A 24,078-nucleotide genomic window follows, 5' to 3' on the forward strand; every position below is an offset into this window, starting at 1 on the left:
TTTTTTTTAAGAACTTTTATTGAGATATAATTGACATACAGTAAACTGCATATATTTAACGTGTACAATTTGATTTTTTTTATTATTAGTAATGTATATATGGCAATCCCAACCTCCCAATTCATCCCTGCCCCAACCCCCCCACCCAAACCCCCGCTTTCCCTTCCCCACTTGGTGTCCATATGTTTGTCCTCTACATCTATGTCTCTGTTTCGGCCTTGCAAACTGGTTGATTGGTACCATTTTTCTATATTCTGCATATATGTGTTAATATACGATATTTGTTTTTCTCTTTCTGACTCACTTCACTCTGTATGACAGTCTCTGGGTCCATCCATGTCTCTACAAATGTCCCAATTTCGTTCCTTTTTACGGCTAAGTAATATTTCATTGTATATGTGTACCACATCTTCTTTATCCATTCCTCTGTTGATGGACATTTAGGTTGCTTCCATGTCCTGGCTATTGTAAATAGTGCTGCAATGAACATTGGAGTGCATGTGTCTTTTTGAATTATGGTGTTCTCTGGATATATGCCCAGTAGTGGGATTGCTGGGTCATATCGTAATTCTGTTTTTAGTTTTTTAAGGAACCTGCATACTGTTCTCCATAGTGGCTGCATCAGTTTACATTCCCACCAGCAGTGCAAGAACGTTCCCTTTTCTCCACGCCCTCTCCAGCATTTACTGTCTGCAGATTTTCTGATGATGCCCATTCTAACAGGTGTGAGGTGATACCTTATTGTAGTTTGGATTTGCATTTCTCTAATAATTAGTGATGTTGAGCAGCTTTTCATGTGTTCACTGGCCATCTGTATGTCTTCTTTGGAGAAATGTCTACTTAGGTCTTCTGCCCATTTTTTGATTGGATTGTTTATTTTTTTGGTATTGAGCTGCATGAACTGTTTATATATTTTGGAGATTAATCCTTTGTTGGTTTGTTTCCAGATATTTTCTCCCATTCTGAGGGTTGTCTTTTTGTCTTGCTTATAGTTTCCTTTGCTGTGCAGAAGCTTTGAAGTTTCATTAGGTACCACTTATTTATTTTTGTTTTTATTTCCATTATTCTAGGGGGTGGATCAAAAAAGATCTTGCTGTGATTTATGTCAGTGTTCTTCCTATGTTTTCCTGTAGGAGTTTTATAGTGTCTGGCCTTACATTTAGATCTTGAATCCATTTTGAGTTTATTTTTGTGTATGGTGTTAGGGAGTGTTCTAATTACATTCTTTTACATGTAGCTGTCCAGTTTTCCCAGCACCACTTATTGAAGAGGCTGCCTTTTCTCCACTGTATATCCTTGCCTCCTTTGTCATAGATTAGTTGACCATAGTTTATCTCTGGGCTTTCTATCCTGTTCCATTGATCTATATTTCTGTTTTTGTGCCAGTACCATACTGTCTGATCACCATAGCCTTATAGTATAGTTTGAAGTCAGGAAGCCTGATTCCACCAACTCCGTCTTTCCTTCTCAAGATTGCTTTGGCTATTCGGGGTCTTTTGTGTCTCCATACAAATATTAGGATTTTTTGTTCTAGTTCTGTAAAAGATACCATTGACAATTTGATAGGGATTACATTGAATATGTAGATTACTTTGGGTAGTATAGTCATTTTCACAATGTTGATTCTTCCAATTCAAGAACATGGTACATCTCTCCATCTGCGTTGTCTTTGATTTCTTTCATTAGTGTCTTATAGTTTTCTGAGTACAACCCTTTTACCTCCTTAGTTAGATTTATTCCTAGGTATTTTATTCTTTTTGTTGCATTGGTGAATGGGATTGTTTTCTTAATTTCTCTTTCTGATCTTTCGTTGTTAGTGTATAGAAATGCAAGAGATTTCTGTGTGTTCATTTTGTATCCTGCAACTTTACCAAATTCATTGATTAGCTCTAGTTTTCTGGTGGCATCTTTGGGATTTTCTATGTATAGTATCATGTCATCTGCAAACAGTGACAGTTTGACTTCTTTTCCAATTTGGATTCCTTTTATTTCTTTTTCTTCTCTGATTGCTGTGGCAAGGACTTCCAAAACTATGTTGAATAGTAGTGGAAAGAGTGGACATCCTTGCCTTGTTCCTGATCTTAGAGGAAATGCTTTCAGTTTTTTATGGAGAGTGATGTTTGCTGTGGATTTGTCATATATGGCCTTTATTATGTTGAGGTAGGTTCCCTCTCTGCCCACCTTCTGGAGAGTTTTTATCATAAATGGGCATTGAATTTTGTCAAAAGCTTTTTCTGCATCTATTGAGATGATCATGTGGTTTTTATCCTTCAATTTGTTAATATGCTGTATCACATTGATTGATTTGCGTATATTGAAGAATCCTTGCATTCCAGGGATAAACCCCACTTGATCATGGTGTATGATGCTTTTACTGTGTTGTTGGGTTCTGTTGGCTAGTATTTTGTTGAGGATTTTGCATCTAAACTCATCAGTGATATTGGTCTGTAATTTTCTTTTTTTGTAGTATCTTTGTCTGGCTTTGGTATCAGGGTGATGGTGGCCTCATAGAATGAGTTTGGGAGTGTTCCTTCCTCTGCAATTTTTTGGAAGCGCTTGAGAAGAATGGGTGTTAGCTCTTCTCTAAATGTTTGATAGAATTCGCCTGTGATGCCATCTGGTCCTGGACTTTTGTTTGTTGGAAGATTTTTTAATCACCATTTCAATTTCATTACTTGTGATTGGTCTGTTCATATCTTCTATTTCTTCCTGATTCAGTCTTGAAAGGTTATACCTTTCTAAGAATTTGTCCATTTCTTCCAGGTTGTCCAATTTATTGGCATATAGTTGCTTGTAGTAGTCTCTTACCATGGTTTTGTTTTTTTTAATAAATTTATTTATTTATTTATTTAGTTTTTTGGCTGTGTTGGGTCTTTGTTGCTGCACATGGGCTTTCCCTAGTTGCGGCAAGCAGGGGCTACTCTTCATTGTGGTGAGTGGGCTCCTCATTGCTGTGGCTTCTCTTGTTGCGGAGCATGGGCTCTAGGCGTGTGGGCTTCAGTAGTTGCAGCACACAGACTCAATAGTTGTGGCTCATGGGCTCTAGAGTGCAGGCTCAATAGTTGTGGCGCACAGGCTTAGTTGCTCCGTGGCATGTGGGATCTTCCCAGAGCAGGGCTTGAACGCTGGTCTCCTTCATTGGCAGGTGAATTCTTAACCACTGTGCCACCTAGGAAGTCCCTATCATGCTTTTTATTTCTACAGTGTCCATTGTAACTTCTCCTGTTTCATTTCTAATTTTATTGATTTGAGTCCTCTCCCTCTTTTTCTTGATGAGTCTTTCTAAAGGTTTATCAATTTTGTTTATCTTCTTAAAGAACCAGCTTTTAGTTTTATTGATTTTTGCTATTGTTTTCTTTGTTTTTATTTCATTTATTTCTGCTCTGATCTTTATGATTTCTTTCCTTCTACTAACTTTGGGTTTTGTTTGTTCTTCTGTCTCTAGTTTCTTTAGGTGTAAGGTTAGATTGTTTATTTGAGGTTTCTCTTGTTTCTTGAGGTAGGATTTTATTGCTGTAAACTTCCCTGAAGCAGATCATTTCTATAGCATCTGTTCTGTGGGAGATAGAAAAAAATTTTTTTGAAGGCTGGAGTGCACTTCATGGATGAGTTGGAATTTAATTTTATTCTTGAAGGACGAATAGCGTTTCAGTAAGTGGAGAGAAGGTAGGGATGAAATGTGAACCCATTGGAAGGTAATTAGAAGAAGTTCAGAAGTGAACTTTGATGACTGTAGACAGGGAGAGGTAGAAGAACTAGTTCTCCTAACCAAGGATTGTTTATTCTGTTTATCTGAACAGTGAGCTAGGGATAAATGGGGAGAGACCCGTTATGTGGTGGTAATGAAGGCTGACGGTGACCAGAATGCCAAGGAGCAGGGGCTTCAACTTTATTCTTAATGTTTTTATTTGCAGAGTTGTGGATATATTGGTGATCGTTATTTATTTTGTGTTTTTTTATTAATTTAGTTTATTTGAGAGTATGTATACTTTTTCAATGGGACATAATTTATATAACATAAAATTCACCATTTTAAAGTGTATAATTCTGTGTTTTTTTAGTATATTCACAAGGTTGTGCAACCATTACTACAGTCTAACATTTGTAACATTTTCATGATTCCAGAAAGAAACCCCATACCTATTTACAGTCAGTCCCAGTTCCCTCCTCCCCTCATCCCCTGACAGCCACTTTCTGTGTCTATGGATTTGCCTGTTTCTGGACATTTCATAGAAATATAATCATGTAATATGTGACCTTTTGTATCTGGCTTCTTTCACTTAATTAGCATGATATATTCAAAGTTTATCTGTGTTGTAGCATGTGTCGGTACTTTATTCTTTTTTATTGCTTAATAATAAAATTTCTTAATTTTATGACAATAATAAATTGCGTAATTATATGACTGTATCACATTTTGTTTATCCAATCATCAATTGATAGACATTTGAGTTGCTTCCATTTTTTCCACTATTATGAATAATGTTGTTATGGACATTCACATACATACAGGTTTTTGTGTGGACATATGTTTTCAGTTCTTTTGAATATATACCTAGGTGTGGAATTGCTAGGTCACTTAGTAATTCTGTGTTTAACTTTTTGTTTGAGACTGCCAAACTGTTTTCCACAGCAGCTGCACCATTTTCCATTTCTGTCAACAGTATATGAGGGTTCCAGTTGTGTCTTCTTTATGCATTTTTGACAGTCTGTGTTCAATAGCTGTGTGTGTTAAAGTTTAAATAGCTTCATTGAGGTACAGTTGGAGTACCACAAACTGCGCATATGTAAAGCGTATAGCTTGGTAAGTTTTGACATATTTATGCATCTGTGAAAACATCACCGCAATCAAGATAGTAAACATATGCATCATCCCCCAAATTTTTCTTATGCCCTCTTGTGATCCTTCTTTCTCCTTTCCCCATCGTTTCCCCATACCACGACAACCAGTGGTCAGGTTTCTGTCAGTGTAGACTAGTTTGCATTTTGTATAAATGTTATCATTGTAGTATATACTTTTTTCTTAAGCTGGCTTCTTTCACTCAGCATCATTTTGAGATTAATTCATGTTGCTGCATGTATTGGTTAATTCTTTTTTATTGAAGAATATATTCTGTTGTATGGATATATCACAATTTGTTTATCCATTCACCTATGGTGGACATTGGGGTTGTTTCTAGTTTTTGACTATTACAAATAACATTGCTGCGAACATTTGTGTTTTTGTATGGATGTATGCTTTTATTTCTCTTGGGTAATACCTAGGAGTGAAATGGCTGGGTCATATGGTAGGAAGTGTTTAATTTTTTAAGAAACTGCCAAACTATTTTCCAAAGTGGTTGTACCATTTTGCATTCCCGCCACCAATGCATGAGAGTTCCAGTTGTTGCACATTCTCTGTAGTTGTGTCTTTTAAACATATAGAGAAGTAAGCAGAAAACAGACATAAACCCTTTTGGCATTTTCCTCCCTCAAATAGTGCATGTACATGGTTAGGAAATTCAAACATTGTAGTCAGGAATAAAATGAAAAGCAAAACGACTACCCAGCAGCAACTATTGTTAATCATTTTTAATCTTTTCTTCCAGAGAAAAAACCTACCAACATTTTTTGGGGTCTCTCTGCTCTTTCCCCTAGTTTACACAGAAAGAATCCAAGTATACACACCATCTGTACCTTCATTTTTTTCGCTTTACAATTTGTTTTAGAGGTATTTCCATATTAGCATATTCTTTTTAATGGCTGCATTGCAAAACACATTTGATATACGAAAACATGAACTTGTTCCAGTACAATTGATATATTAGGGAACTATTTGAGTATAACGTGAATTTTATATTCGCTTATGGATGATTTTATCTGCAAGAAATGCTAGGTAAATGCAGAAAACTGCAACCTGCTGAATTGAGCCATGGCAAAAATACACAAGCCAGACACCTCAGACATCCTCCAGCAACCTCAGTTTACTGCTGTGTTGTGAGCCACAACCCATCCACATCTGGTGTTACAATTTTCTGTTGATTTCAGAGTAGCCTCCTATCACTTCAAGGTAACTCACAAGCTGTAACCTTTCAATGCCCACTTCCACAAGCTAACTTGAGGTCTTTTTCAAGGTAAACTGCCATATTGTAGCACTTATGTATTTCTTAACGATTTAATGTGTAAAGCTGTGCCGCCATTTTTACAGTATTAGATTCCTTTTTTTATTTGATTCCTTTTTTTAAAATGTCACTGATAAAATTTTTGAATGTTATGCCCAAACCCATTTTTCCTGTGAGCCTTATAGTTTTCATTATGCAACTTTATACAGCATGGTGATTTTTAGGAATGTGTATGTCACATTATAGTGGAAGTGATTTATTCCATAGTAGGAATGTACATAATTTCTTTATCTTTAAATACGTTTTATTTTTAAAAATTGTGAAATACATCATAGATATACTATAGAGCACATATAATAAGGAGATATGTTTACTTAGCTACCACCCAGCTTAAGAAATAGGAGGTCACTAATACTTTTGAACCTCTTTTGTGTTCCTCTCACTGATGATTTTATACTTTTTTTGACTATCTGAAATATTTGATGAAAAAATTAAATTTGCAGGTGTTCACAATCCATGCCTCTGGTCTTAACTAATGTTAGTTCGGAACTGGTTATCCTAATATTGATTCCCCAGCCGACTGCCCCGCCTTCCTGCAAGTGTACATGTAGCATGCACATGCATACTTAGGGAAGGATAATCTGTAAACAGATTTATGTTTAAGGTTAATATATAGTGGGTTTGTCTTTTTTTTTTTAATAATGGCTTTGTTGAGCTGTAATTAATATACCATAAAATTCACTCCTTTAAAGTGTAAAACTCAGTTTGGGGTTGTTTTTTAGTATATATGCAAATTGTGCAACCATCACTATATCTAATTCCAGAAAATTTTCATCAATAGGTAAATTTTTGTAAATAGGTAGATTTTCTAGATTAGGCAGTGTTGCTAAAGAAAAACCAATTTTCTGGAAAATGTCTTATGTTTTAAGGTACTTGTTTTCTTTCTAGAATCTCAGCTCCTGATAGAAAGGCATGAGACTTATACCCATAGGATTTATTGTCAGTTTGAAAGCTCCCGTGAAGAATCCCTATTTAGTGAAGTGTGCATGATTTGGCTTAATTTATATATTCTCAGCGACTGTGTCCAAGAGTTTGACACAGTCCAGTTCCTTTCTTTCCTTTTCAACCTGGATTTGTAGACAGGTCTTTATTATTTTTTTTAAGTTCTTTATTGGAGTATAATTGTTTTACGCTGTTGTGCCAGCTGTGTTTTGCTGTACAACATAGTGAATTAACATACATCTCCCTCCTGAGACTCCTTCCCACCCTCCTTATCCCACCGCTCTAAATCATCACCAGTCATCAAGTTGATTTCCCTGTGTTATGTAGCAGCTTCACACTAGCTATCTATTTTACATTTGGTGGTGTATGTATGTCAGTGCTACTCTCTCACTTCATCCCAGCTTCCCCTTTGCCCCCCACCCCATGTCCTCAAGTCCTTTCTCTACATCTGCATCTCAATTCTTGCCCTGTCACTGGGTTCATCAGTACCACATTTTTAGATTCCATATGTATTGAGTTAGCATACAGTATTTGTTCTTCTCTTTCTGGCTTACTTTGCTCTGTATGACAGACTCAGACTCTAGGTCCATCCACCTCTCTACAAATAACTCAATTTTATTCCTTTTTATGGCTGAGTAATATTCCATTGTATATATGTGCCACGTCTTCTTTATCCATTCATCAGTTGATGGGCATTTAGGTTGCTTCCATGTCCTGGCTATTGTAAATAGTGCTGCAGTGTTTTGCTTCTCTTGTTAAGAAACTTTTATGGCTTCTCAACTGAAACAATAAGATTGTCATTTGAGTCAGAATTATCACTAGATAATTCCAATGATTTTTGTCTGAAAGTAGCTCCAAGGAGTCACTGGAATGTTATATGGCCTACCTTCTGTCAGCTTAAGAAGAATTTACCGTAAATATCTGAAAACCTGTAAACATCCCAGATAGCTCAGTCTGTCCACAAAGAGTATGTTGAAGTGGTGGGGTAAAGGAAGGGTAAACCTACCTAAGGCCAGCTCTCCAGTTGTTGCACTAATGGATAGAAGCAGGGGGTGGATAATTTAGAATAGCTGTTTGCTCCTAAACTCTTTTTCTTGTTACTGTGTAAGATTGGAGACAGAGTACTGTCCTGAATAGATCCTGGGACAGACCTTATATAGCAACTTCTTTGGTCTTAAGCAGGTTTGTTTACGATAGGAAAGTAGGTGTTTTTGACCTGAAACACATTATGTAATAGTTGAATAATGAAACCGTTTTTTTGAGCTCAGCTAACTGTCCCATTTTGCTCACTTCCTTACATGTCCCACAGGGGATGGCCACATCAACTGAGTGGCTCACATCACTTTGATGCTAATGACCATCTTCTGTCAACCTCCCACCATTCTGGTCCAGTATAAAATTGTGGCAACAAGAGTGTAAAGCAATTACATTCCAAAAAAAAAAAAAGAAATGTATCATATCACCAAAAAAAAAAATTGTGGCTATTTTTATTTAAAAGACCTATTTTTTCCCATACCAGGTGAGTTGAAGAAACACTGATTGCGTTGGCCAACAAATGACAGTCCCCCCTTTTTCTCCATGGTTTTGCTATCCAGAGTTTTGCTTTCCATGGTTAGTTACATGCCATCAACTGTGGTCCAAAAATATGATATGGAAAATGCCAGAAATAAGTCTTTTTTCATTTACTTCTCAATGCATGAGATCTTTTCTCTTAAAATTTATTTTATTGGAGTATAGTTGATTTACAATGTTGTGTTAGTTTCTACTGTACAGCAAAGTGATTATTATACATATATATACGTTCTTGTTTTTCACATTCTTTTCCATTATGGTTTATCACAGGATATTGAATATAGTTCCCTTTGCCATACAATAGGACCTTGTTGTTTATCCAGAAATAAGCTTTAAATTTCTCACCATTCTGAGTTAGCGTGATGAAATCTTGTGCCATCCCTGTTCTCTCCCACCTGGGATATGAGTCATTCCTTTGTCCAGTGTATTCTGCCGTTTAGTCACTTAGTAGCCGTCTTGGTTATCACATCAACTGTTGAGGTATCTCAGTGCATGTGTTCAGGTCACACTTATTTTACTTAATAATGGCCCCAAAGTGAAAGACTAGTGATGCTGGCAATTCAGATATGCCAAAGAAACGCTGTAAAGTGCTTCCTTTAGGTGAAGAGGTGAAAGTTAATAAGCAGAGGAAAAAATTGTATGCTGAGGTTGCTAAGATCTGCCATAAGAATGAATCTTCCATCCGTGAAATTGTGAAGGAGAAAGAAATTCGTTGCTTGTGAAATTGCTTTCACACCTCATATTGCGAAAGTTACGGCTACAGTGTGTGAAGAGTATCTAGTTAAGATGGAAAAGGTATTAAATTTATGGGTGGAAGACATGAACAGAAGACAGGGTTCATTACTATCCTTTGTTTCAGGCATTGACTGGGGTCTTGGAACATATCCCCAACAGGTAAGGGGGGACTACAGTATACTCAGTTTTGTGTATAAGACCTGGTTTTGAATAACTAGGATGGAGTTTTTGTTGGTACCAACTTAAATGAAAATCAGAACAAAATCTTCTCCCTTTTAGATTTCCCTTGATCTGAGTCTTTACTGTAGTAGGCTACTTCAGATTGCTTGTATTAGGGAAAATAAGCATAATTTTGGGAAGATTTTCAATTATCTGTATCAGTGGGAGATGTCAGCTCTGTAAGTAATCTTCAAATAGAGGAAAACATTTAAATTGACATTGAAATATATATTTTGATTTTTTTGGAAGGACTTCATGCCCAACGATTTTTGCCAGTATAATATTAAAGTGGACATTCTTTCTCAGCATGCACACTGGGCAGTCTGGGAAGCCTGGATGGTGTTGGAGTAAAAGCTGCTGTTTTTAGTTTGCAAATATAATTCATGAAATGGATCATATGTATTTGGATAACTGAAAGTCAGTTGCATTTATATATTCCTAAAGGTCCACTGTTAGACGTGTGCAGTGCAAATCACTTTGCTTCTGGATCTCCCCAGTGCGTTATTTATTGCTGGTAATAAAACCTTCCTGTCTTGATGCACAATTCTTTTAATACCCTGCTGGATTGGATTTGTATCTGCACATATTCACAAATGAAAACTGGTCTTTCATTTTCCTCTGAAGATATCTGTTGACAGCACCTCCATAGGTTTAGATGCATTGTATCCTTCTTGCTGATAATTTTTAAATAGTCTTTTATTTGAATTTCATTCTTTCAAATCATAGTGAGTTTTTGTTAATAATTTCATATTTAATTTTATCAAAATCAGAGAATATAACTAACATTTTCTAGCTATTTCAAATGGAGTATTCTCTGTTGGGTTCAAAGTTGTATGTATCTGTTAAATCTGGCTTATTTATGATATAGATAATACAGTTATCTATATCATACAAATTGTATCATCTATATCATCTGAATTTTTATCTGTTGTCTTCTTGATCTTTTACATTTCTGAGAGACATATTCAAATTCTCCTCTCTTTTTTTGATAAATTTATTTATTTATTGGCTGCGTTGGGTCTTCATTGCCGCGCATGGGCTTTTCTCTGGTTGTAGCAGGCGGGGGCTACCCCTCGTTGTGGTACGTAGGCTTATTGCGATGGCTTCTCTTGTTGCAGAGTACGGGCTCTATGCACATGGGCTTCAGTGGTTGTGGCTCGCGGGCTGCAGTAGTTGTGGCTAACGGACTGTAGAGCGCAGGCTCAGTAATTGTGGGGCACAGGCTTAGTTGCTTCAAGGCATGTAGGATCTCCCTGGACCAGGGATCGAACCTGTGTCCCCTGCATTGGCAGACAGATTCTTAACCACTGCTCCACTAGGGAAGTCCCTCAGATTCTCCTCTTATTATTGTGATTTTCTTAAATTGTCCTTGTATTTCTGGTTTGTTTTGTGTCTTGCATGTCTTGGCATCATGTTGTTTGATGTATAGTTTATGACATATCTTTGCAATTGTGTCTTTTAATAGTAACAATTTTTCTATTAAATGGTTTCTGCCTTAAATCATTCTGTCTGCTATTAATCTTGCCATGTCCGCTATCTTTTTGTTTGCAAGTGTCTGTGTAATAACTTTGCATATCCCTTTATTTTAAACATTAGGTATAATACCTTTGAAGGTAAAGCAATATCAACAAATAGACTTGTAGGTATTATAGAAAGAATGATGAAAGCTAGTAGTTATGTTCCCTGTGGGTGTTTATGTTTTGGCAGGTATTTTAGTTATACCTTCAGCAAATAATTTTATTTATTCAGCAAATAATTTTATTTATTCAGCAAATAATTTATTGAGTGCCTCCAGGAACTTTGGAGAGGGAATATGGGGAGAGCTACATTGAATAGTATGATCAAGGAAGGCCTTCTCTGATAAGTTGGGCATTTGAGCTGGCATCTGATAAAGCTAACCTTGGGGAAGAGCATTCCAGGCAGAAGGAACTGGAAGTCCAAAAACCCTGAGGAACGATTGAGGTGTATTTGAGGAGTAGAAAGAAAACTAATGTGTCTGGATCTTAACGATTAAGGATGGAGAAGCTGGCAGGGCCCAATTCATGGAACATCTTGTAGGTCATGTTAAGGAGCATGAGTTTATTCTAAGTGTTGTGGGTAACCGTTGGAAGATTTCAGGCAGGAGAGGGCACATTCAGATATGTTTGTATCGTCCTTTTCTGAGCTGAGTTACAGTTTACATACAGTGAAATACACAGATTTTAAGTGTACAGTTGGAATGAGTTTTTAATGATTGCATGTACCCATGTAAACCACACCTTTATTAAGATATAAAACATTTTGGTGGGCCCCATTGCAAACATGGCCAAGTCCAAGAACCAAGCAACGCACAGCCAGTCCCGAAAATGGCACGGAAACGGCATCAAGAAACCCCAATCACAATAATATGAATCTGTTAAGGGGGTGGACCCTAAGTTCCTGAGAAGCATGTGCTTTGCCAAGAAGCACAACAAGAAGGGCCTAAAGAAGGTGCAGGCCAACACCACCAAGGCCTTGAGTGCACGTGCTAAGGCTATCAGGGCTCTCCTGAAGCCCAGGGAGGTCAAGCCCGAGATCCCAGAGGGCGGCAGCTGCAAGCTCAGGCAGCTTGCCTGCATTGCTCACCCCAAGTTCGGGAAATGGGCCCGTGCCCATATTGTAGAGGATCTCGGGCTCTGCTGGCCAAAGTCCCAAGCCAAGGCTCAAACCAAGGCCAAGGCCGCAGCTGCAGGTACAGCTGCAGCTCCAGCTCCGTCTCCAGCCGCAGCTCAGGCTCGCGAAGGTGCCCGGGCCCCCACAAAGGCTCCAGAGTAGAGGCCTTTACCTGCCAGTGTGAGGACAGAGGACTGGTGTGACCCCTGGGCTGCTGTCTGCATGGGGCTGGTGTCCTCCTGTGCTATTTGTACAAATAAACTTGAGGTGGGATCTGTCGGGGGGAAAAATATGTAAAATACTTCTGTCACCCCAGAAAGATTCTACATTCCTCTTCTCAGTCAATCTCTACTACCAGCACCTCAGCTACTATTTTCTTTTCTTTCATTATCGATTAATTTGTGTGTTCTTGAACTTCATATGAATAGAATCATTCAGTATGTGCTCTTATTATGTCTGGCTTTTTTTTTACTTACCATAATGAAGATTTATTCCTGTTGTCTGGTGGATCAGGAGGTCATTGGTTATACTACAGTTTGTTTACCCATTCTCCTGTTTTGTGTTTTGTAGACATTTTTGAAATGTTTATTTGGTTAATGGTTTCTCTCATTCAGATGTTTAATAAAGGAGCACTGGTTGTCGTATTTATAGAGGGAAAAATATTTTGTTTGAAATGAAAAATATAGAAAGAATGAGACTAAAGAATTATAAAATAAAAATTGTAAAATCATTATTAACATGTTAGGAACATCTGTCTGTATGGAAGCAGGTGGAAAAATGATTGTACTGCTACTCCCCATTCCCCCTCTTAAATCAGATAGGAAAAGCCATCTTGAGTGAAAGTATGAAATACAGCGGTTCTGTTGAGATTCAAATGCCATGAGGATCATAGGATTTTATATTGAGAAAGTACTTCACTTTGTGAAGTTTCCAAGAACCTTATCAGATTTTATTCCTTTCCCCAAGAGTTGGCCGTATCTTTTACGATGTAGTGTTTGCAAGACAGGGTTCTAGGACTAGATTATAGAGATTCTAGGTCTTCTCTAATTCTTTTACTGAGAGTTTCTAGTAACTCTATATTACATAGTTTTTGTGTTTAAATTATACAGTTTTTCTTTTAAAAATTTTTTTCTTTTGGGGTTTATTTCAAAGTATAGAGCATTAAAATGTTTTGTTTTTGGTCTTTAACCTTTTTCAAAAACTCAGACTTGTTATTTGGGCGTGTTACATGGTGGTTTTGCTTTCTTACATTGTACATGGCGGGGGGATGTATATTTTTAAAGTTTAAATTGATGGTGTTTACTGTTTATAAAGAGGCCACTTCAATGAGAGAGAATTTTTAAATTGAGGAATCAGCATTACACACATTTCTGTATTTGGATTTGGTCCCATGGTGGGGAGAAAATCCTTTCTCACAGACAAATTATGAACAGTAACTGATTTTCTTTTTTAACAGTTTACTATGTCAGTATTCTTTGCAGTTTCACTTCATTCAGAACCTTAAGAGGATTAGTAGGACATTCCGTTTCAAAGTTGAACCTGACAATATCTAACAACCGTTTGTATTTCCTTTTCATAAATCTCAAAGACAGACAAGAAGAATCCAAAACTTACTATTATGTGGATCGTTTGTTACGCATTCCACTCACTTACTGCATCATGGTGAGCGTGTGCCTTGGCAGATGTGCCTAGCCTTAGCTAGCTATGCTTGAATGTGGCACGTGTGTCCTTTAGTATATTGTTCTTGGTAAAACAGAAGCAGACCTCAGTTATTTCAGTTGCTCAGTACAGACCTAAATCTTGCAAACGTGTTTATTGCGGGGAGCTCAAATCTATGTCTGAAGATGACAGGAAAGGCTCTATTATAAGGGCTGCATGAAATATGAATTACCTTGGCAGCATAAGTTAATTCATTGGTGGTTTCTTCCTTACCCACCCCATCCCCCTCCACTACCAAATTTTTCTCTTCTATTCTCCCAGTTTTAGAGCAGAAGTCAAAAGAGAATTTTGCTTTATCCCTTAAGTGAGGGTAAAACAAAATACTTATTTACTTCAAGAATCCCCAACCTTTTGGGCGAGGAGCCATCGTTACTCTTGAGAGTACTTGGGGAGAGGGGGTGTGGGAGGAAGATATGGAGATTATGAAGGCCACAGAATGGATGAGTGAAGGTGATGCTGGACTCACTCATCTTTACAAATAATCCAGTAAGACTCTTGGCAAACTGTAGAAGACAGGTGGTTACTGAGGAAATGGTATGGTGCAAACAGATTGGAGATCTGCTGTGCTGTCTCTACCTCTGATGCCAGGTTTATCTTGATAGTAGAAGGTTTTGTTGTTGTTGTTCTTTTTCTGTCTGCATTAAGGAAAAAGGAATGAGGTTTATTGATTTTTAAGAAAGTGTTCCTTATGTAACTGCCCAAGATTTTTTTCAAGTTGTCTGTAACTAGTTACAGACCAAATGGAGAAGGCTAAATGAACAGTACCCTACTCTCACTTCTTATAAGCTTAAAAAACAGAAAATAATAGTTGGATTCAAGAATCATCCAAAAATACTCATTTACGAGTATATTCTCAATTAGAGTAGGTAGGTAATGATGGTGAATAAACATTAAATGGCTTGATTTAGGATGTTTATAAATGCTGGGGGGCAGGTAGGACATTTTTAAGCTTACGGCTATTATATAACAGTTACAAGGAAAATGTTCTCCTAGATCCAGGATTTACATACATATCATTACATAATGAGTCTCTCCCAGCTGAATAAAGTGAATCTACCTCAGAGATAGGTGAAAGAACTGGACTAAGAGCTGAGAGGCTTTTAAATTGTTATTTCTGTTTTAACTTTGAGTGAATAAAAAAGAAATATTTTTGAGTTATATTTATTTTCATTAATTTTATTTTAAAACTTTTTATTACCTTAGTAAATACATGTTGTATATTTTTGCCTTTGGTTAGGTAAATGATCTCCATCAGTGGTTGAGGAGAGGTTTGGAAATCAGGGAGCTCTTCTTGTCTTTTCTGACATAGATCCAGTCCCCTAAGGAGCAACTCATCTAACCTCCCTGGACCTGTTTTCTTATCTGCGTGTGTCAGTTGACCCTCGCTGCTCAGTAAGGGAGCCACTAGCCACAGGTGGTTATTCAGCGTTTGTAATGTGGCTAGTCCAAACTGAGGTGTGCTCTAAGTGTAAAAGGCTTAGTACAAAGATAAGAATGTAAACTATCTTATTGCTAATTTGTTTACATTAATTATATCATTGAAATGATAATATTTGTGGTATGTTGGTTAAATAAAATGTATTATTAAAGTTAATTTCACCCATTTCTTTTTCCTTTTTTAAATGTGGCCACTGGAAAATGTTTATTTCCGTTTGTGGCTCACATTATGTTTCTTTTGGACAGTGCTGATCTGTACAGCATTTCCTAAACTGACTCATGAAATATGAATAAGTACTCAGTGAAACAGTTTGGAAGACGAGCAGTGTCCTGTGGAACTTTCTACAGTGATAAAATGGTCTGCATCTCTGTTGTCCAATTTAGTAGCTACTAGCCACTGATGGCTATTGAGCACTTGAAATGTGGCTGGTGTTCTAAATGTAGGAAAAGGAACTGAATTTTAAATTTCATTTAGTTTTAATTAGCTCTAAGGAGCCATGTATGGCTAGTGGCTAATGTATTGGGATAGTGCAGATCCAAAGATTTATGGGATGGTTTTATTCCAAGACTCATGTACCTAGGACTTGTTTACCATATTGCAAGCTTGTTAGTTTAGTGTAAGTCTATACAGCTTGTGTTTATTACGAATAACAATTAATGATCAGTAACAATAATATTTATTAAGTACCCATTATATAGCATGTGCTGTGTAAGTACCAGAGAGAGGATTTGTATAATAAATTATTTTCTGAGAAATATTGCTTATATTCTGTAATATACTTGATGCATTGTGGTTTCCAGGATACAGTGTGGGCTTACCATGTTTTCATCAAAATCTGGTTTCTTTTCTTTCCTTATGAGGTCCCTTCTGTGAAAGCCTGCCTTTTTTTGGAAAGTCTGAACAATGTACTGCCTTGTTAAAGGATTTTCTCTTGAAAGGGAAATGCATGCTGTGTAACAGATGATGATGATGTTTTTTTTTCAGTGAACTTTTGAAGTTAATTATGCTTTTGGCTTTAAAAGGGATGTATGCTGATTTACACAGACTTATGTAGTATTTATTTATTCCCTTTGTATGTGTGCATGTGTAAGTATTGATATCAAGCAGTGTTATTAATTAATTTATTTTGCTTCACAGTGAAGAACGAATGTCATCATGTCTGGAATCAAGCGAACAATCAAAGAAACTGACCCTGATTATGAGGATGTATCTGTGGCCCTTCCAAATAAGCGGCATAAAGCAATTGAGAATTCAGGTAGAAATTCACCTGCCTTAGGAAATTATTTCTTTGTTGACATATGCCTCCCTTAAGATTTATAGGAACTAAAATGAAGTGCATTTCCACTGTTGTATATATTTTGAATAGGTTTGTGAGAGGGATTAGCTAAGTGCTCTGTTTAATAGTAATATACCATGTGTGGCTTAAAAGGCTGGAACATAATCAGGTAGACTGTGAAAACGTCAGTAATGAAACAGGCTATAAGTTTTAGCTGTCATCGTATGTTAGATGTTATCATAAAGTCTTAGCAACGTGTGTACTACAGTGTATCATGTGAGATGATAGGTCGTACATGAATTAAGGATTTTTATTTTAATAGTTAATGTCTATAGAAAAAATAATGGTCTTATCAGATTTATAGTTTCATGGCTACTGCTTAGGATAAAGCTACCTTTTTTTAATTTCAGTTTTGTTGGAGTATAGTTGATTTACAATGTTGTGTTAGTTTCAGGTGTACAGCAAAGTGATTCAGCTTTACATATACATATATTCATTCTTTTTTTTTAATCTTTTTTTTTTTTTTTAATTTTACTTATTTTTTGGCTGTGTTGGATCTTCTTTGCTGCACACGGGCCCTAGAGGGCATGGGCTTCAGTAGTTGTGGCTCGCAGCCTCTAGAGCGCAGGCTCAGTAATTGTGGTGCACAGGCTTAGTTGCTCCTCAGCATGTGGGATCTTCCTGGCCCAGGGTTGGAACCCTCCCAGGGATTGAACCCGTGTCCACCGCATTGGCAGGTGGTTTCTTAACCACTGCGCTACCAGGGGAGTCCTCATCCATTTTTAGATTCTTTTCTCATATAGGTTATCACAGAATGTTAAGTAGCATTCCTTCTACTATACAGTAGGTCCTTGTTGGTTATCTATCTTATATATAGTAGTATGTGTATATGCATCCCAAGCTCCTTATTTATCCCTCCCCGCAAGGGCTAACATGTTTTTAGAAATACTATTTAATGGCGTTAATTAGATGTTTCACATGGCTCTCAGGTGTGGTAAGTAACTTGAAGGTAGTATATGAATGATGGAAATTTGGGAAACACTGATCTCTGCACTTAGCTGGTGGTGGCTTAGTTAAGGCTCAGAAGCATTAAACTACTTGCCCAAGGTTATATAATTAGTTAAAGACCAAATCATCTATAGTTACCCAGAATGTTTTAAGCTGTCTCAAAAAAAGTGGCTATATTTGAGTTTTTAAAACAAAATATTGCTAAAATTCGTTACTATTTAAATAGTAAATCTATGTAAGTTATTACAGCTAGGTGAAGAAGGTTTCAAAGTCATAGATAAGGTGTTGCAGCTCCACAAAGATCAGGGTCCCCAAGGTTAAGTGGTGAAGGAAATTCCTGTCTGTGTAAGTGCAGTCAAGTCATATATACCCCCCAGAAGTCTCTGTGGACTGGAAATTATCAGATCTAATTCCAGATAATAAAAACATTTCATTGCAGCTTTTCTCCCCATTCAGTTGTAATTTTATTTACAAAGATATGTCATTTGCTTTCAGTAACAAGCCAAATCAATATGAAAGTATCATGAAACAAATTCATTGTTCAAATGCATCAAGTGGCATATCTTTTTTTTTTGTAAAAAAAATAAGAATAGGGAAAACTGATTGTTTTAGGAAACATCATGATTTCAATTTGAAGCTAATGTAAGTTCCCGAATACTCAGCCTAAGCAGGGACAATTTTTTGTTACTAAGCGACAATCTGCCATTCTTCCTGTTGGTGTCCATTCTCTACCTAATCCCAAACCATGTTTTTATTTTTCAGAATTTTTCTCAAAGCAGATTTGGTAGGATGCTCCCCTTATATGATTTTATTTTGTTTGGCTTTATTTTTCGTTACTCCATGAAAGAGATAATTTAGAATTGTTTTCTTTCTGAGGAGCTTATGATAAAACAGCCTTCAGTGATAACAGTATCTGACTTTTAGCTTCCCCTAAAGATTATCTGCTGGTTTCTAAATATATATAATACAAAGTTTATATATATACAAGGATATATACAGTAACACTAGAAAATACTGTTTTCATCAGACATGAGGAAAGCTAGTCATTTGCTTCAATGCAGGCATATCCACAAGAATGCTTATACCAGCACTAGTTTTAAATTGGCAACCTAGTGGCATATTTTACTGGGAGAAAATGACATGGGTGATCAAGGGTCCAAATTTTCTCTGCAATTTTTTATACACCCCAAAGCATTGGTGGTGATTTTTTCGTGTAACACAATCATTACGCAAAATCCCAGGTTTTTCCAAGCAGTCATTCAACTCTTCTTTTTTTATTTTCTTGTAATCAGACATTTCATATTCTGATATTTTTAACTCTTTGAATTGCATATTACTTTGAGTTGTCATTATCTGAATTGAATTGCCTTCAAAGACATTTTCTTTCCTTTTGAATTCTTTCTTTGCTGGTTCCTTCAGGTAGTTGGGATCAGAAACTGCTGAATTGCTTGCTAGATCCTAACTTCTGCCTTCTTATGAACTGCTCTTCTGTCACAAACTACCTCTCCCTCTAGCTAACTCTTTTACTTTCTTTTTCCTTGGGGTTATGGTTTTTCAGAAGTCACCACGAATTTCTCTCAGAATCTTCATGGGTTTCTTTTTCTTTTTCTTTATTGGTAATTTTATTTTGATATGATTTCAAACAGAAAGATTGCAAAGAGAACTTGTATGTCTTTTATCCAGATTAATTCACCAGTTGTTTACATTTTGCCTCATTTGGTTTATCATTCTTCTCCCCCCCTCACCTCATACACACAGATACTACACAAATGCATGTATGCGTGCAGATATATATGCACATCATTTTTTCTAGATCATCAGAAGATATATTGGACACTAGTAAACACTTGTGTATTTCCTAAGGACAAATTTCTTATGTAATCACAGTACAATTATCAGAAGCAGGAAGTTTTAACATTTTACATTACATTATCTAATCCACAGTCCATATTCAAGTTTTACCAGGTGTCCCGGTATTTTATAACTATCTACCCCTCTCCAGGATCACACAGTGCACTTAGTTGTTACATCACTTTAGTCTCTTTTGATTGCCTCAACTGTTTTGTCTTTCTGGACTTTAATATTTAACTGTATAGGCCAGTTATTTTGTACAGTGTCCTTCAGTTTAGGTTTGTCTGATATGCGCTGTAATTAGATTCAGCATTTTTAGTAGGAATGCCACAGAGTGGTGGAGTCTTGTCAGTGAATCATCTCAGAAAACACACGAGGTCAGTTTACTTGAATATTACTGATGTTAACTTTTCGTTATTGGTTAAGGTGATGACCGTTAGGTTTCTCCAGAGTAGCTGTTCCTGGATTTCTTTTGTTGCTTGCTGACTTGAATCAAGGCAGCACCTGATTAATTAGACCTTGGATTATTGTATGTTCTTTGTGCAGCTCGAGATGCTGCTGTGCAGAAGATTGAGACTATTATCAAGGAACAGTTTGCACTTGAAATGAAGAATAAGGAACATGAAATTGAGGTCATTGACCAGGTATAATGATGTTAAATTCAAAATTAAAAAAAAAAACTATTAAAAAAACTGTGATGAATTTTTAAAAATCTGTGGAGATAAAATTGTGGTGTATTTTTCCCCTTTGCTGTTCTTTTAAAAGGAGCTTTCTCATCTTTGGAAAGAAAGACTTACATGCTTTTTTTTTTTCTTTAAATGACATTGCAAAAAAAGATAAAGAAAAAAATCACTTGAAATTCCATCCCAAAAGATAATTCCTCTTTGCTCTTGTGCTCCATATCTTTGTGGACATTTCTCAGTGAATGTGTATATATAATATATATTAATAGCTCTATATATGCTTGCAAACATCATATTTTGTCATCCTTTTAAATATTTTGCCAACCTGAGAGGTGGAAAAATGGTCATTTCTGTTTGTCTTTCTTTGATTATTAGACAAGTTGAGCCTTTTGGGGTCATTTGCATTTCTTATTTATGAACCGTTTGTATATCTCTTCTGTCATTTCCATTTTTTAAAGTAATGAATTAACATTTATTTTAGCGACTGATTGAGGCAAGAAGGATGATGGATAAACTTCGTGCCTGCATTGTTGCAAACTACTATGCTTCTGCAGGACTTCTGAAAGTTTCTGAGGTAAGTTTTCCTTATATGCAGTCATTTCTGGCCACCCATATTATTCTGTGAAGAGAAATTAGTGTTGATGTAGAATCCCTGCCTTCACAACATTTCTTATATTGACCTTTCGAATTCGAGAAGCCTAGCCTATGGTCCTGCGAATATACATAAATGTATCATTGTGGTCAACCATTTCCTTTAATTATGCCTCTCTGCATTGGCAGTAATCATAAGTAACATTTTTTTCTTTTTACTTAATTCTGCTGTAACTGTTAACACTGCTGCTAGGCTTTGCAGATACAAAGATGAGTGTGACCCTCTTCTTACTTGCCTTATCCATCTTCGTTTAATTATGGATGGCTTTTTAATAAATTATATATCAGTTGACTTCTCTCTGATCTTTTACTGCTAATGAATGGCAATTTTTAGTTTCAGTAGATTTACCCTATTCAAGAAGCCCTGATTTTTTTCCTGTACTTTTTGTGAAAATTTTCAAATACACAGAAGAGGTGAAATAAGCACTTCTTTAGTCATCACTTAGCTTCAACAATTTTGACATTTTGCCGTGTTTGCTTTATCTATCTTATTTTTCTCTAACACATTAAAAAGTAAGTTCCAAGCATCATCAAGCTTCATTCCCAAATACTTAATCCTAAAGGATCATCTTCTGTGTAGTCACAGTACCTAAGAGAATGAGTTCCTGATATTATCTGATAACCAATCCACATTCAGATTTTCCCTGTTGTCCCCCAAATATCTTTAAAGTTGATTTGTTTTTTGTTTTTTTAGCAGGATCCAGTCAGGGTTCATGGGTTACATTTGGCTGTTTTGTTTCTCTAGTCTCATTTTATCTAGAACAGTTCTCCCACCTTTTTTCCCTGTGATATTAACTTACTTGAAGAGACCAGGCCCTTTATATTGTATAATGTCCCACATTTTGGATTTTTTTCTCTTGAGTTGTTCCTTCATTCCTTCTGTTTTTCTGTAAAATAAGAGTCAAGTCTAAAGATTTGATTAGATTAAGGTTGAATCTTTTTGGAGATAGTACTTCATAGGTAATGCTATATACTTCATGTTGTATCACATTAGGAGACATAATATCAGGTTGTGCTACTGTTAGTGATATTAAGTTTAGTCAGGGTTAATGTGATTACCATTAGAGTGCTCCAGTTATAAAGGGTGGGGATAGGATTGAATTGATACAAAATTATTTCTTGTTTGACATTTTGATAATTTCAGCATGTTTTGCTTGTTTTTTCTTTTTCTTAAATTTTTTCCAGTTAGAATCAGATAATTCTCCTCTTGGACAGGACTGGCTCAATGAGAGTAGTGGAAGGGCTTCAAGGGAGCATGGTGGCATTCTGCTTTGCATCATTCCCTGTGGTTTTTACAGATAAGACGTACCTGTCATGTATAGGCTTTCGTGTCATCCCGTGGAGGTTTAGGGTATCAGGTACTGTGGTACAATTTATGTTATCTTAGAGAAATTTGAAGCATTATTTGAGCTTAATCTTAGATGGTAGATACAAAAATGAGTCAAAAATTAGCCACACTCTGGCTGTAGAATTTATTTTAATTAACTTTTAGAAAAGACACATTTTTATTTTTCGACGTAATCTTCCTTGCTTTTTAATATACTTTATGCATCTGTCAACAAGCGTTCGTATTTCTTCATTAAAAAATGTTTTAGGGGACTTTCCTGGTGGTATATTGGTTAAGAATCTGCCTGCCAATGCAAGGGACACTGGTTCGAGCCCTGGTCTGGGAAGATCCCAGATGCCGTGGAGCAACTAAGCCTGTGTGCCACAGTTACTGAGCCCATGTGCTGCAACTGCTGAAGCCCATGTGCCTAGAGCCTGTGCTCTGCAACAAGAGAAGCCACTGCAATGAGAAGCCCGTGCACTGCAACAAAGAGTAGCCCCTGCTCTCCTCACCTGGAGGAAGCCTGCTTGCAGCAACAAAGACCCAACGCAGCCAAAAATAAATAAATAAGTAAATAATAAATAAATCTTAAAAAAAAAAAGGTTTAGGCTGAGCTGTGAGCCAGGAATGCACCGCTGTCTTCAATTCTTCATCAGAAGTGAAATTTTGTCCTCGTAGGGCTGCTTTCAGGGGACCAAACAGGTGAAAGTCTGATGGAGCAAGATCAGGACTATAGGGAGGATGTTTTAACACCTCAAAGTGAAGTTTTTGCAGTGTTGACAGTGTGGGCAGAAGTGTGCAGACATACACACCCTCAGACCACAAAAGACGAATCACTGTGCGCTGCTCTTCTTTTGTGCACATCCCAAGTGGGGCATCCATTTTTGCTCACATTGCAGTTGCAGATGAACTGATGTAACACGTTCACACCTGCACAGCAGCGACCCGGGAGACGTTGCCTTGAACGGAAAGTGCTGATCACACGGTGCAGCCAACAGAAATTTTAACATAACCAGAGTGCAGATAATTTTTGACTCACCCTCATAGTTCTACTGCAGGAGTTTCCGTATTACATTTTAGAGTTTGAACTACTTTTCTCGAGCTACCATAACAAATTACCATAAACTTGGTGGCTTAAAGCAACAGGAATTTATTATCATGATTCTAGAGGCTAGAAGTCCAAAATCAAGGCATGTTGCCTAGGCCATGCTCCCCCTGAAGACTCTAGGGAAGAATTCTTCCTTGCCTTCTCCTAGCTTCTGGTGGTTGCTAGCAGTACTTGCTTGGCATTCCTTGGCTTGTAGCTGCATCACTCCAGTTTCTACCTTTAACTTCACAGGGACTTTTCCCTCTGTGTGTCTTCTCTGTTTCTTTCTGTATCCAACTTTGACTCTTTTAAGAACACTAGTCAATGAAGTAAGGCCTATGCAAATCCAGTATGATATCATCTTAACTTGATTACATCTGAAAAGACCGTATTTTCAAATAGTCACATTCATAGATCTTGGTGGACATGAATTTTTGGGAGACACTGTTCAACCCAGGACAGATTCTAACATCTGTCATGTGGCTTGCTATTGGATTCACGAAAATGGACATCATGAGCTAGCAGCTGCATGACATAGGACTCTTCTGCTTGAAGAGCTAGTTATTCATTTAATATTTTGTTGCTTTTTTTTTTAAACCATTAGCAGTACTGAACTGTGCTATTTGATAGTCTAGAAATGGACTGATTTTTATGTTGTTATATTCTGATTAAGATTTATTTAAGGATGTTTAGGTATAATTTTGTCTATTATGACCTGCCATTTAATTATTTTTAGTTTGCTCTAACAAAAAACATTTATAGTTCTAAAATAAACCTT

General features: G+C 36.7%; 1 protein-coding gene and 1 pseudogene across 9 annotated transcripts in view; both read left to right on the forward strand.

Annotated features, from left to right (window-relative positions):
- YEATS2 (YEATS domain containing 2) overlaps positions 1-24,078 on the forward strand; it is a 104,840-nt gene that overhangs the window by 4,842 nt on the left and 75,920 nt on the right. For 5 of the 9 annotated variants that reach the window (XM_057740137.1, XM_057740139.1, XM_057740135.1 and 2 more), the window contains exons 2-4: positions 16,555-16,672; positions 20,099-20,196; positions 20,717-20,809. In XM_057740137.1, the coding sequence (XP_057596120.1) occupies positions 16,573-16,672; positions 20,099-20,196; positions 20,717-20,809 (291 nt within the window). In that variant the 5' untranslated portion in view covers positions 16,555-16,572. The remainder of the gene's footprint in view (positions 1-16,554; positions 16,673-20,098; positions 20,197-20,716; positions 20,810-24,078) is intronic. The other 4 variants (XR_009054408.1, XM_057740133.1, XM_057740132.1 and 1 more) reach the window with 1 other exon arrangement.
- On the forward strand, positions 11,925-12,422 carry LOC130855985 (60S ribosomal protein L29-like; annotated as a pseudogene).

This window comes from Hippopotamus amphibius, chromosome 6 (assembly GCF_030028045.1).
Source record: "Hippopotamus amphibius kiboko isolate mHipAmp2 chromosome 6, mHipAmp2.hap2, whole genome shotgun sequence".
NCBI classification, from domain to species: Eukaryota; Metazoa; Chordata; class Mammalia; order Artiodactyla; family Hippopotamidae; genus Hippopotamus; species Hippopotamus amphibius.